Source organism: Neopelma chrysocephalum, unplaced genomic scaffold, assembly GCF_003984885.1.
Source record: "Neopelma chrysocephalum unplaced genomic scaffold, ASM398488v2 Primary Assembly neopelma1_80b, whole genome shotgun sequence".
Taxonomy (NCBI): domain Eukaryota; kingdom Metazoa; phylum Chordata; class Aves; order Passeriformes; family Pipridae; genus Neopelma; species Neopelma chrysocephalum.
In genome coordinates, this window is record NW_020897742.1 from 3,745,098 (window position 1) to 3,760,869 (window position 15,772).

Genomic DNA, 15,772 nt, shown 5'->3' on the forward strand with positions numbered 1-15,772 from the left:
TTGATTTCAAACATGCAGACTGTATTTGTTTTGTGTTCTAAATTGTTGCTTTGCTGCCTGGGTTTTTGACTACAGAAGTTAGTGGTTTATAAATATGCACTTGATGTGTAATTTTTAACACAGAAAAGTAAGTTTTATTTGTTGGCGTTTTTTTGTTTGTTTGGTTGGTTGGTTGTTTTTTTTTTAAATTTTTTATCATGGAATATTTTAAAGCATTCCAAAAGGATAAATTTTAATGTCATAGCAAATAGCCCTTACAGAAAATTTGAACTTCTGTTTTACTTAAAGCTTCCCAGAAACAGAAACAAATCTACTAATTCTGAGCACAGGGATCATTTATATATTGATACATTTTTTTCAGAATTTGTGGGGATTTTTTTAGTTTGTTGTCAATTATTTTCACAGGCTGATCCAAAGGAGTTGATTCAGATGGTCACAAAGCACGTTACTCAGTATGGCTGTGCAAACTGGCCTGAAGAAATCTCCACTTTGATAAATCAGCTGCATTACTACAATGAACGACTACTGGATTTCACTCAAGCTCAGACTCTGCAAGGACTTGGCAAAGGAGTGGATGTGCAGAGATTTACAGCAGATGCACAGTACAAGAGAGAAACAATACTAGGATTGGCAGAGTAAGTAATATCTATTTTGCTTATTTATTTTAGAACAAAATTACTTTAAGTAATGCCGACCTTTAGAAGGGGTAATTTACCAGCTGCTTTAGAGATTTACACTGTAATGCTGCTACAATTGGAGATTTTTCTATTTGACTACTCAAATGAAATGTTTCTCAAATAAATGGATCTATAGCTTTTAATTGAATCTCTAACTCTTCGTTTGTTAGCTGCTAATATTAAAGTTAATTAGGGATGAATGAAATCAGAGCACAGGTGGAGGTTTGATATCTTCCTTTCATCTCCTTTGAACCTGCCCTTGCAATCTATTGAGGTATGCCCAAGCATCATATAGTTTTTTAAAAGAAGTTGTTAAACTGTATTTTACTCTTAATAATTTAGTTAAAGTTGCTGTATATCACTATACTTTTTCCCTGTATTCATTTGTAAGTCCTGAAGCTTTCACCACATATATTCTGATATTTATCATGCTTTTATCTCACCTTTCAGAAATCCAGAATAGAAAAAAAGGAAAGAAATAGGATAGTACTGTCTTATCATTTTAAAAATACCTTTAATTAACATCTGCATGCAGGTACTTTAAGCTGTGAACAAGTCATGAGTGTGACTTGAACTCTTTATGTTTTGAGGACAGTCACAGTTGAACAGTTGCCATACTGTCAGAGTTCTCTGCAATAAGAAGCTTTAAATATAATTTTTAACCAGATTTTCAGCTGATCTCTGCATAAAGCTTTTGAAGAGCATATTTAGATGTTTGCAGTTTTCCACCTATGTAGCTAGTAGAAATTTGTTACTGAAAGCCATTTATATATTGAATAAGAATAGTTGTATAACCTCAGGTTTTGAACGCTAAGCTTCTACTTTGCATCTATAAAATCTATACCTGCACAGATTCTGTCACTGCATTAATAAAAATAGCTTGTGATAATTTTTAATGTTTCTCTTGGAATTACCTGTTTTGTATATGTTGTTCACTAAGCATATATCTGTAGTATGTCACTAGGTAAATGTTACATCCTGATATTATCTACTATTATTTAGTAACTTCAATGCAATATCCTTTTGTTATCACAGATACTTACTTTGAGTGCAGGAGGTTTATTTATGTTCTCATCCATGAGTTCTTTAGATAATGTCTTTTGTAGAAATAAAGTAAATATGAAGAGAAAGTTCCTTAGAGTAAGTAGAGATAACTCAATATGAAAGAATTTGAAGAAGTGAGGCTTCATAGCATGTGGATGAGAGTGGCAGTTCCATATTAGGCACTTACAAAGGTCCAATTAATTACTTGTTCAGCTTGCAGCTTCCTTGCTTTAATCTTCTGAGTGGACTCTTAATCTGCATTTTCTAATGAAAAAGATGTGCAAATTCAATGTAATTGTGTAGCGTATTTTTTCTTATTTTTAAATTAAGTGCCTCATGTTTTTAATCTTCTATGAAGTGCTGTTTGAAGGAACAACACCTGGAAGAGATGGTATGTTATATACAAAACAGCTTTGTATTAGAATGAGCAATTTGCTAAAACTACTTAACCAATAGTTGTGTATTTCATCTTCCATATTTGGTGATTGTATTTGGAGCTTATTGTGCATTATTTATCCAATATTTAAAGATCCAGGTGCCTCACAGACTTAATTAACATTAATTCTCAAGCAGTTAACAATTTATCTGGGCAAAATAGAGCTAGAAAGTATTTGTAAAGAAGTTAGGGGAACTAGAGCAAGACTGAATGGGAATTCTTGAGTAGTCAGGTGAAGTCCCATATAGCTTCAGGCCAGCGATAGTGTATAAGGTTTTGAATTTATTCTTTTACTTGAGGCCAGCTTTTAGGTGGTGTCTTAGGTTTGGATTTTGTTTTGTGGGGTTTTTTGGTTTGTTTTGTTTTCATTCTAGTGCTCTGTTGTCTTCAGCAGTTCACTGCTTTTTATAAAATGTTGAAATCAGAAGTTGATTTTAATATTTTAATGCCAATTTCTTCCTTGCCTTATGTCACCAATCTGAAATCATTATTCTGGAATTTTAGAAAAATGGTGCAGTTATCAAGGAATCTGAATTTCATAACTTAACATGTGCTTTTTGGGTTCTCAGAATGATTTTGGGGCATATGAACCATGTCCCTTTCCAGAAGACTAAACTAGAAAGTCTTGTGTGCAGCCATTGTGTGTACTTTTGCTATCCTGCTCTGCCTGACTGCCAGTGTAGTCACAACCTGTTCTCCTGATGCATTGCTGCTACAGAACTTAACAAACAGCTGTAGTCTTCAGTCTCATTTTCATTTTCATGCTTCAAACATGAGAGGAAACTAAAGCCTCTTGGCTTAAATCTTCATTTCACTTCTCCAAGTTGTTTCTTGGGATTTTTTAAAACATTTTGGGAGGATGGGCAGCTGAAAAAGTGGATCTCATTTCCCTTTATTATGATTGAATCCAGTCTCATGCTTTGTAGCTGTTTGATGTGAACACAAAAAGTTGAAGACTGCTTGTGAGCAATAGAGGTTGTGTACGATACAACAGAGGTTTTAGAGAAGATAGGAAAAAAAATTGCTCTGAGCTGCCAAATGTTTATTTCTGTCAGCTTGAAGATAGTCAGCAAAACCCCAGCTGAATGCAACTGCACAGGCATACTCTTTGATACTTTTGAAATTCATGCTACCACACAGGCAGGGTGGCTAAGAACCATCTACAGGAACTGCTTCTGATTGGTTTTGCACCAGTCTTGGTTGCAACAACACCGACAAAATACATCCCAAGTGTGCCTGTGCTGGAGCCTTCTATGGGAGCCTTCTGTAGTCCCCCTTCTATGGGACTATTTGGCAGTCCTCACAGAGACAGGGAGTCAGGGCTGGGCATGAAGAGGGGTGTGTAAAAGAAAGTTAGAAGATCCTTTACAAGACAGTGTAAAGGATTGTATCATTTTTTTTTCAGCTTTTCGTTTTGCAACAACTACTTTTTTTTGGTCATTATCTTGACAATAAATAAATAGCTTGTTACTGTTCTTCATTTATGTGATATAATTTCCTTAAACCTCCATTGCTTTATGCTGCTTTTCCTGAATATCCTGTTATCTTCCACTTAGCCAGTGGTATACCTGCTGTGCAGTTCTTGCAGAAATCTTCATCCTCACTATAACTAGTAAGCCCCTTGTTGACAGTACATCAAATGATTTCTGGAAAATGCAAAGGAATGTAAGTTTGTATGTGTTGTGGTTTGGCAACAGCTGCTCTGTATCCCTGCTTAAAAAAGATCTGCTTTTATGAGCTGAATGACCACCTGCACAAACTGTGGCTACCTAATCTAGAATTTACAATGTAGGGTTGTCATGGGACATGTTAATGTTGAAAAACAGAGCATCTGCCTCTAAAGGATCAGATAACTCTTATGAAGTATTTTAAAAAAATTTGGGTCATCATCCTCTTATACATACACCATTCCTGCTGAGTTAAAAACTCTTCTGTTTTCATGGAAGTATTGAGTCTAGTTTCAATAGGTAGGGTATGGGAAGCCTTGCTGGGATGGAAAATCAGAGGGAAGGTTCTGTAGCCATTGGAACAGAAGAGACAGGATAATGTGTGGGATTTTTCTCTTCTTTTTTTTTCTTTCCTTTTCTTAAATGTGCTGTAGTAAATACTTATATTAAAATATATTTCTCTACTTTATTTTGATGCTTCCTTCCTCCTTTACTTTGTATAGAGGTTATTCAGTATACAGTGCCTAATGTTTTTCACGGGTTCTCATAACCTAGAGTCATTACACAAGAGGGTTGTAGGTGTTTAGGTCTTTTTGAATTTTCTTTTTGTGTGGTTTTATTTTGCTGTTTGGTTGGGTTTTTTAGACCATTAGAGCAATAGTTATAATCCAAAGGTGTTTTGATAGCTGGTTGTGAAGATTTTTCAGCATTTCTTAGCATTTTGCTTTTCTACTCAGCATTGTATATCTTATTTAAATTCTGCAATATCTGTAACAACTATCACAGTGGAATGTAATGTTATGTTGGATTGAGCATCTAAATACCAGAATTAAGTTGTATGGATATGTCACCTGATTACCTGGAGTGGTGAGAAAGTCATAGACTCTAACTGTCAGTGGTGTTAAATATAGATCAAGATATGGTATAGATCTACGTTTGTAAATGACAAAAAAAAAAAGAACTGGGAGGACATGCTCTCTAATCTGTAGGGTTTTTTCTGCTCTCTTTTTATTGTTGTACTTGGATCCTGCTGATGGTACAGAAAATTTAGGGAGCAAACTTTGTGGAGCCACAATTTAAAATATCTAAAGAAGATGTTAAACATAATAAGATAAGGTCAAGTTTATGGAGTTAACATGACTCATACGTTATTATAATTTTTAAAACTAATTTACTGACAGTTGCAGTTGTATTTTGTAATAGTTCACGTTGTTTAAGGCTTTTTTCTTTAGGTGCATGTGACTTTAATTAAAGCATCTGAAACAATATGGTCAGTGGTATTCACATTAAATACATTTTAAAGAAGTTGTTTGTGAGAGGTCTATTAGGAAATAATTACAAACAGATAATGTTTTTCTTGGAATCATCCCGAAGAAAAAAAAAAACCAAACAACCCAACCAAAATCAAAACCCAAAACCCCAGCGTCAGCCTTAATAGTATTGCTCCTGTGCCAGCCTAAGAACAAGAATCATTTGTGTGTACTTGAACCATACTAACTTTGGTGGATTAGTAAAAATTAATATGAAGTTAATTTCAGGCTTTCATAATTTAACAGATTCTCCATCTCTTGTTTTGTTAAGAAGATTGTACAATAACAGAAAAGCAGTTTTTACTATTTCTAGGACATTTACAAAGTGACCTGGAGATCTTCACAGCTTCTTTTAGTCTAAAATTACTAAGAGTGTTTCTGCCTCTGAACTTCGAGGAAGAGCTTTGAGGACCTCTTTATCCATTGTGCTAAAACACTGTAGGTGTTGCAACTAAATGAAATAAGTGCTAACTGTGATGTGTTACATCCTTCATCGCTTTTCAATTGAAATGAAATGAAAACTGAGATTTTTCTTTAGCACAGAGGCTAAGCAGAAGCTGCTATTGAGAACCAAAGTGTATGTGGAGTGTGGAGTAGGTGCCTCTTTGGAATATCTCTATAGTTTTTTGTTTGGTTGGGTTTTTTTTCCCTTCTATTTTTATTTTCCAAAATGGAGCACCAAGTATAAGCAAATGCAGAAAGACACACTTCATGTATTTTTTTGTTCAAAAATTATTCTAGTTTCTTGGTTTATGAAAAAAACATTAAAAAGAAATTATTGCTTTTCAAATGTAAATATTTATTTTCATGTTATGTCTCATGGGACTTAACATAACTTTTCCTTATTTTCTTTCTGTCTGTTCTCTATAAGAACACTTGAAGAAAATGTCTACAAGATTGCTGTTTCTTTGGCTCAGCGATACAGTGTTCCACTTTGGGAAGTTTATATGACCCATCTGGAATTTTTATTCACTGACAGTGGGTAAGTTGTCTGCTCTGCAAATGCACATACAATTCTGTTACACAGAAAGAAGTGCTAACCTATGACAGAATTGAATTATGTTGGGAGTAGAGTTTGATTTGTGTGTTCATTTGTCTTGTGTTGTGATAGTATAGGAAATTTTGTCTTTTCTGGGTGATGCTTTTGTAGCCAGCTGTGAAAATAGGTGTTACAGGCAAGGATAGAAGTCCATATGTGTCTTATTGTTCTTCAAAAATATTCCAGGACTTTTGTTTCAGTGTTTAGGTTTCCACAGCTTTGAATGCTTAGTTCTCTCTTCCAATAGCAACTTATCCTGTAGTTATTCCTACAGTCCCTTGGAATATATCCTGAAACCTGATAGTTTCTATAGTTTTGGGGTTTTTTTTGAGGTTGGCTATTTATCGACCTCTCTTTCTACATAATAGCAAAGGAAATAAATATATTAGAGCTTCCCCATTTGCATTATGCATCTGTTCATCTCATTTTCAGTTTTTGATAGAAGCACTTTTTTTTTTTTACAGTATTTTTATTAACTGTTCTAGCCTCCAAGATTATGGCAGACCAGAACTGGCACTGGTCTGGCATGAGGGGAGGGATGCTTTTAATTTCTCTTCCAAAGTTGGTTCCAAGGCCTTTATTTATTAATTTATTTTAAACTTTGACATCTTGTCAGTCAGGTATGTTTTGCCCACTGAAAGATGAAAAAATGCATTCTATGGAAGACTAAGCTACTTGCCTGAATAGCACATGCAGATGAGAGTGATGTAGAATCCCCTGTGTAATGCAGCATCTCTTATCTTCTCTTCTGACAGACGTGATCAAATTAGTTTGGTTTGTTTCAATTGTTAAATTGTGAAAGCAGCTTTAGCTTTCAGTAGTGTTTGTACCTCTCTTAACATTAACTATTAATTAAAAAGCATTTTATAAAACATGAGGGATGAAAAACAAAGCCTGGTAGATATTGGTGCATTATCTGAGAAGATGAAATAACATTCTGAGATTTTCTTCACTTCCTCCAGAAAATAGAGAAGTCATACCCTCTAAATTTTGATGCTGCTAAATTATTTACTGCTTTAAACAAAACAGATAGTGAGGCAACACTGGGATGAATATGAAAGAGCCAGCTACTTTCTTTGGGAATAGAATATTACCTAAGGTATTTTGCAACATTTTCCTATAATTTTCTTTATTCTTGTCCTCCTTGAGTTAGTATTCATAAAATTCTGAACTCACTGAAGTACAGAGTAACAATCTTTTCTCTAGTGAAATTCAAAAAAAGTCTTGAAAATTGATGTGTAATAGCATAATACGCTGCTGAGCATGTTTTTGTTGTATCATAATCTCATTTTAAAGTTGATTGACAGCGTATGACCATTACGATGTATTTTAGTCTTGGGATTATGGCATTAATAATACATGCCTCATTATACATTCATTCTGAACTGAAAAGAAGTTTATTCTAAGACTTAATCTCTTTAACCAAATATGCAGTATTTCTATAAGCCACCTTACACGAGGAGAAGCTCAAAAGACGGACTTACATAGTTTGTATTAACTATTTCTTTGATCACTTGATGACAAAGAAATATCACATGTTTTTCTGTGGAATATGGGTCTGCTGAAAATTGTTTAGAATGACATTTTTTAAAATTAAGTGGAAATTTGTTTCTTTTGAAAAATCTGATCACATTTAATTACCAAAATTCTATAAAATGTATTTTATGATTTCAGCGACAGGAAATTTTATGTATGCCTCTCACAGAACCCCTTATTCCAGAATCTTTGTGAATAACATGATGAACCTTTCCTATCCACTATCAGCCCTGCCCTAAAAACACACAGCAAACATCTGTTGATCCTGTTGATATAATTTTATGCCCAGCCAGCCTTTAGCTTCAACTTTAGGTGCAAACAGAAAAATATAGTCAGGTCACACCCTGCAGATACATCAGGTCCAGGTGTCTGTTTTGCCTGATATGAAGAGTGAATGATGCTTTATTTCCATTTATGGTAGAACCCTATATGGTACAACAATTAACAAATAACAAGAATGTAGAGAATTAAAATAACTCTTGCAAGTTTAACAGCCTAAATGGGGTACGTTGTAGATGTAAAAATAACTCAAAAGTATCCTATTCTCCTTCAGAAATCAGAGAATAATTTTTAAGCTGAGAGGGTTGTGTTTGTGGTATTTGCTGTAAGAAAATCATCTTTAGGAATGAAACTGAGACATGTTTTACTTGGATATCAAAGAGAAACACGGACTTATATGCGTCATGTGTACTCGGGGGAAAAACAATGAAATTCTGATTTAATCAGTTTTGAAGGTAGAGGAAAATCAAATGAAGATCAGATTTCCAAATGAAATGTACTACCTAATGTACCATATGATTGGATTCTAGGGAGACTCAAGGTAGTAGTCATCTGTAGGTTACTTATTTCCTCAGATTTTAGGTTAAACGTTCCACTGAGAAAGGTCTTAACTAAAGATGAGACTTCCTTGTTGTGCACCCATTTTTCTCCCAGCTGAGGGAAAAAAGGAGTGATTATATTTTACATAGTCAGCTGGAAATGTCTGGATTCATGCTATGAAAGAGCTAACATATTCTTTTCAAAAGAATCAGGAAAAAATTTCCTGAAGCAGTGAGACTGACTGAGGTCGACCTGGAGTTTGCTGATGTTTTCATAAGCTTTTGTGGAGGACAATTCAAGGAACAACTTGGTAAAACTGTCAGAAAAAATATCCTAAGCATGAATAACAGTGTCAAATAGATTAACTGGTGGGCAAGAGCCAATTTTCATTGATAATATCTCTCGAAGTATGCACAGGTACTCATCAACTACAGAAAATAGAAGTTTTCCCAATCTATTATATTCTAACTGGGCAATAGGATCTTCGAGCATCATTCTGCCACAAGTGGTTGGTTTGTTTGATTATTTATTTATTAAAGGCTTCCTTAACACATACCATGGATGTATTTCTACTTTTACATATAGCTATACTTACCTCTTCAATATTCATGACCCTTAATCTGCATGTCCAAGTCAACAGATAGCAGGATAAGGAAATAGAAGAGTTGCTTAACTTTTGTTTGTAGAGAATAACAACTATCTAAATATTTATGAATGATACCTTAAACAAAGGAAAGCATTGTCCTGTCTCCCAAGTGTGCAGCTGAAGAGTGTCTCATGGCACGTCCAGGCCTTTAAACAAAAGTTATTTCTAAACACAGGTTATCGACACTGAAAATAGAAGAAAGAGCACAAAGTCTTGGTCTCTTTGAGACTTTGAAAACCAATCCTGAAACCTTACATGAACACATGGTTAAATATGTTTACCCAAGTATTGAAGGCCAAGATCATCAGCGGTTGCTTTATTATTTTACACTCCTTGAAAACTGTGGTTGCTCAGAAGTGGTGAACCGTACACTTAAACCTGAAACTCACATTCGACTCCTGAAAAAATTCAAAGCAGTTGCACCAGGTGGGAGAGTACCTCTTTCTTTTCTTCATCACTGTATTTATTATTCTGGTATGTAAGTGTTAACATGATTATGCTCAGCTAGTGTATACTTTCCAGGTGTTTTTTCTCAGAGCACATCAGATAAATGCAAGTAATTTAATAGTCTTATTAAGTTCCTTCTCTTTGTATTACTGAAAATCTGTTTGATGACAGCAAGAAAAAAGTATTTAAAAACAAATTTCTGTTGGTGACACGAGTTAAAATTATTGTCGCTATTTCATAGTGAATTTTAAAATAAAAAATACCAACCTCATGCAGCATAATGTTTAATACTTCAAGTTTAACATGAAAGATACTTAAGACAGTTTACCTTTCAAAAGTCTGAATTACGGAATATATTAGGAACTTTAAACATTTTGTGTGTTTGATTGTCTTAACGAGGATAATTTTTTTCTCTTAAAGTATTTTTTTGTTCTCTGTTATCCTTGATGTTACTTTTTGCTTTTGTGGAAGTACAACATCTTCATCGTACATTTTCAGACAATGCCTGTAAAAATGCATTACTGCAAAGGACTCTGAAATTTTGAATACTAGTTTCAATTTGGTTGTTATTCAAGTACTAACAGTATCTTGCATTTCAGTTGTCCGACTCCAAATCCAGTTTCAGAATGAAAAATATGCACTGTATGGCATTACCTGCTGTGGGGATGAATTAATTGTTCAGGACTGGAACCTCATGTATTGGACAATAACTTTGTTGCAGAGTTTGGAGAGATGATGCATATGAATTCATATATTGCAGAAAGAAAAAAGTCAGTAATTTTTGGAGAGGAGGGATAACCTTCAGTTCTTGTTGATATTATTTAACACTCAAGTTCTATGATGCTTGTCAAAGAAAAATCTGCCAAAAAGTTATTTTTTACCTTCAAAGTTATTTTAAATGTTGCTCAAAAAAAAAAGTCCTGGGACCATACATCAGACATAAATTAGTCACTTAGTATGGTAAAAAAGTAAATCTATTGTACTGCACACGCTTAAACAAAAATCTGTGTTCAGCATGGTGTAGAGATGGATAGGAGTCCAGAAACAACATCGAAGTGTTTACAGAGGTTACAGACCTGAAGTACATGAATAAAAACATGGCAGTAGAAGTCAGTTATCTTAGGAATTATATGCTAAGAAATTAAAATAGTATTATTGCTAGAAATACTTTTTTTGTTGCTAGATTAATTTGCAAGGGTTTTCTTCCTGTAGGAACCAAAGTAGTAACAGGACTCTTGATTATAGATACTGATGTAAATGTATCTACATGTTCTGTCTTTAGGACATGTTGACTTTACTTAGTTTACTTGGGATTAGTGCCTTGCATTTTTTTGCCAAGTGGTAAATACCAATTGTAACATGATCAGAATACATATTTTTAGATTAATGAAGACTTATGTCTTGAAGAGCGTGAGGCTTTCTAGGCCTTATATTTAAATAATAGCATGATTCTCTATACTCTATATGTGCTCTTGCTTCTTTGAGAATCTGCTTTTTTTAGTTTGTATCATAGAATCACAGAACAGTTTGGGTTGGAAGGGTCCTTAAAGATCATCATGTTCCAACACCCCTGCCGTGGGCAGGGACACCTTCTACTAGATGGGTTGCTCCAAGCCTCGTCCAACCTGGCCTTGAACACTTCCAGGGATGGGGCAACCACAGCTTCTCTGGGCAACCTCTTCCAGGGTCTCACCACCTCACATTGAAGAATTCATTCCAAATATCAAATCTAAATCTACCCTCTTTCAGTTTAAAACCATTCCCCTTTGTTCTATCAATATATAATGTTAAAATACATTCCATGGATGGAGAGATTTCACATGCACCAGGACATCATAAAATCCCACTCTGTCAGTATGGACGTTTGTAAAAGGGGATGGGCCAGAGTCTTTCTAGTTCTGCAGATACTGTGTAGTACTTATTGTTATATACATAATTGTAGAGTTTGAGTGATTTAATTGTTAATAACTTCTACCTCTTCCTCCTTTTGTCACTAGGTCTTAATTACAAAAAACTAACAGATGAAAATGAAAATCCTCTGGAAACACTGGAGCCTGTCCTTACAAGTCAAAATATCTTATCTATTTCCAAACTGGCTCCCAAAATTCCTAAAAAAGATGGCAGCATGCTGTCATCAAGCTCTGTTTATACTGTCTGGTTACCAAAACTTTTTTGGAATGGTGATCACCATCTCATTAAAAAGGTACCAGAAACCATGGACGAGTGGCTACATGCATATGATATGTGTTCAAAATACTTCGATAGACTTGATCCAGGTGATATTGTCACTTTCATTGATGAAATTACCTTTTCTTCAAAAGCTGTCACAAAGGTAAGCAGATATTTTTTTTAAGAATTTTAGTCCTCAGGTGAGGCACAGTTCGTATTATCAAGAAGAAAGTCTCAACAAATGTTATATTTTTCATTTTACATTCTTTAAAGATGTATTCATGAACCTACCTTCCTATTCCTACCTTTTCTTTATATGGCTGTCATTATATAAAAAAAAGGATTTTTATTCAGTTAGAGGAGTTAGCTCTGTGGATAAGAGAGTTTTTGATGGAACCCCAAAGTCCCTGTATTCCTGTTCAGCAGAGAATAAGATATTGTGTATTTCATAGACTCATAGAATGGTTTGGGTTGGAAGGGACCTTAAAGACCATCTAGTTCTGACCTCTTTGCCATGGAGGGTTGCTGCATTTTTTCCTTATATCTAATCTAAACCTGCCCTCTTTCAGTTTAAAGCCATTCTGCTTTTTCCTATCACTAAATGCCCTTGTAGAAAGCTCTCTTGCAGGCCCCATTTAGGTACTTGAAGGCTGATCTAAGGTCTTCCCAGAGCCCTCTACTTACTGAACAACCCCAGCTCTCTCAGCCTGTCTTGATGGGAGAGGTGCTCCAGCCTTCTGAGCATCTTTATGGCCTCCTCTGGGTTCAGTCCCACTGTCCGTGTTTTCGATGTAGATGCTAAACAGTGCCAGTCCCAATACTGACCCCTGAGATATGCCACTTGTCAATGCTCTCCACAACCTGGACATTGAGCTGTTAATGCAACTCTTTGCATGTGGCCATCCAGCCAATTTTTTATCCACCGAGTCAAATCCTTGTCTCTCCAGTTTGTGTGCCATATGTCATGCAGGATAGTGTCAAATGCTTTGCATTTGCCAGTAGATGACATCAGTTTCTCTTCCTTCATCTGCCAATTTCTGATGCAGAAATGTCATTGAGTGACTCAACTTTCTCCATGTCCCAGGTAACCAGGTCTCCCATTTCCTTCCAGAGAGGGCCCATATTTTCCCTGGTCTTTCTTTCATCACTGGTATACCTACAGAAGCTTTTCTTGTAGCCCTTGACGTCCTTGGCAAGATTTAGTTCTAACAGCCCTTTAGCTTTCCTAACCTGATCCCTGGCTACTGTGACAATTTCTCTGTATGTCTGGCAGGGTACCTGTCCTTGCTTCCACCCTCTGTAGCCTTCCTTTTTGTGTTTGAGTTTGTCCAAGAGCTCCTTGTGCATCCACGCAGGCCTCCTAGAGTTTTTGCCTGACTTGCTCTTTGTTGGGATACATCACACCTTGCTTGGAGAAGGCTAGCCTTGAATATCAGCCAGCTTTCATGGCTCCCTCTTCACTTTATCCCATGATACTCTATCACGTAGATCCCTGAAGAGGCCTAAGTCTGCTCTCCTGAAGTCCAGGGTAGTGAACTTGCTGCACACTCTCCTTGCTGCACTAAGGCTCCACTGCTTCCTGGCGACTGCAGCCCTGGCTGCCCTTGAGCTTCACATTCCCCACCAGCCTCTCCTTGTTGGTGAGAACAAGTTCCAGCAAAGCATCTCTCCTAGTAGGTTCCTCAATCACTTGGTGAAGGAAATGCATTCCAGGAACCTCCCTGGATTGCCTGTACCCTGCCGTGTTGTCCCTCCACCAGATATTTGGGTGGTTGTATTTTGTTTATTTATTTGTACTCATCCTAAAAGTCATTGTGCCACAGGCTTGTGCTTAGTACTAGGCTTTTGCATTCTGAATAAGATGCTCCACAGAGAAAAGAATTCTGGGCCAAATATATATGGTTTCTAAGCACTGTAATAGTATAAATGATAAACTCTGTCATAATTACCATCTGGCTGAAAGCCTGGTTTGGAAAGAACGTGCTTTCATGTCTGTAACATATATTATCGGATCTGCAGTTTCTTGACCAGTGAAACCTACTTATAAGGACGTTTTCAGCATAAAGTTTTCCTCATGTATATATCTGTAGTGTGACACACAGAAGAGAAATGAGATTTCTTAGGTTTTACCTTATTAAAAGATCTAGAGATGTCTTCACTAACTTTATCTGAAATGAAAAGGGGATGAAGAGGTGTTCTCTAGTTTTGTTTGTTTTTTTTTTGTCTTATCTTTTTTATTCTGTATTGTGATCATTTTTCTGAGGATTTTATTCACGATGTTTCATGAGGTGAATTTCAATTTGTTTCCTCTTTGGATACTGTCTTAATGATCCCTCAATATTAGTGTAGGTTTATTACAACTCATCTAACCTGTATCTATATCAGAATTTGGTGAAAAAACAAATGGCTAGCTGGGAAAATAAGCAGCTTTGTCAGCACAAAATTTGTGCTGTGATCTGACTGTCGTGCTAGACCAACACATTTTATCACTGCTTCTATCAGCTGTCTCTTAAGCCTGTTTAGCAGAACTATTGTCTTGGTTTAGGTGTTTTGATCCTTTTTATCCCATGATAGTACTTTTTCATGCTTATCAGGAAAGACTGAGGCTCATCCTGGGACCTTAATTACCAGACTTGACCCTGGACTGGGATATCAGGGGGATAACTGTTACCTAATGAGAAGGAAGTACTGTCTGATGTATCACCACTGCTAGTGACTACTTGAAACTCTTGCTGTTAATGTGTCTTGGGAATTTCAAGTTTCACTATTCTCTTAAGATGAGCAGGAGTAGCAAGAAAGAAATACTGATGGCAGGATTATTGTGTTTAGTGGCCAAGCAGAATTTTGTAGTAGAAATATGTTATCTTTTTTGGCCATGAAAGATACTCAAGAAGTGCTTGAAACAGTTGGTCAAATGGTCTAATTTAGTGTGTCCCCTGCACTGGGTTTGGGAGTGAAACAGCTGTTTAACCAGCTTGCAACTAGTTTTGCCTCAGGATCCCATGCAGTTTTCAAGTGGAAGTGTACAATGAGAAGTTGTCATTGTAGACCTTGAAAACTTCTCTGAGGTCTCTTTCCTCTACCTTTAATCTGAAAAATGCTTCATGCCTAGAAGCTGCCTTTAGGCTTGCACCTGTTACTTAAATTTTATCTGGTTTGAGGCTGCTCTGGTCATGTGCTCACTCTTTTAATCTCTGACTCGACACTTTCTTCCCAGCCCAGTTCTATGGCCAAGTACTTTACTCTATCAGTTTCCCATTCCTGTAGCAGATGCCCAGTTATGTATGTCATGGTGCATGATTTGCATGATATTTAACCAGGCTGCAAAAACCATGATCATTATCTTGAAATAATTTGTGCTGTCACTGAGACAACTGAGTTTTCTCACATACAGAAAATTTGTGGATTTCTTTTTAGAGGAAGCTTAAAGTGGGATAGTGCAAGTATGTTTTTTAGGAATGCTGAGAGGTGAAAGGTGAATTGACAAAAAAAAAAGGAAATGGCTGAGACCCCTCATCTTCCTCCCGCTCCTTCAAAACTTCAGAAGGGGAAAACGGGAAAGGAGAGAGAGAGAGTAGTCCAAGGAGAAGATGAGATGCACTCCACTGTTACTCTTGTGGAACAGCACCTCCATTGAAAAACCCCTTTTGGTCAGAAACAATCAAAAAAAGGCTCAAGTGATAAGGAGTAATGGGAGGTTGGCTATGAAACAGGGTAGGCTGCATGGGTTCAACTTCAAAGGTACCATTGCTGTTGTCACCACGTGGGAACTTAGGAAACAGACATCAGAATATCCCCCACTGTTTTAATATGTCAATAGTAGTAAGGAGAGGCAGGTGATGGGCCAGCAAAGCAATAGGCAGCTTCTTCTACTTGGTGTGTCACTTGGATATGGCAGAGAACCTGGGGGCAGAATGTGGAATTATGCAAAAGGAAACAAAAACACAGGGATTTAGTACTGGCTTCTGCAGCTTCTTTTTCT

General features: G+C 36.2%; 1 protein-coding gene across 1 annotated transcript in view; it reads left to right on the top strand.

Annotated features, from left to right (window-relative positions):
• Positions 1 to 15,772, top strand: part of NBAS (neuroblastoma amplified sequence) — a 168,086-nt gene that overhangs the window by 97,228 nt on the left and 55,086 nt on the right. The window contains exons 41-44 of the mRNA XM_027690224.1: positions 406 to 635; positions 6,006 to 6,116; positions 9,350 to 9,600; positions 11,619 to 11,953. Coding sequence (XP_027546025.1) covers positions 406 to 635; positions 6,006 to 6,116; positions 9,350 to 9,600; positions 11,619 to 11,953 — 927 coding nt within the window. The remainder of the gene's footprint in view (positions 1 to 405; positions 636 to 6,005; positions 6,117 to 9,349; positions 9,601 to 11,618; positions 11,954 to 15,772) is intronic.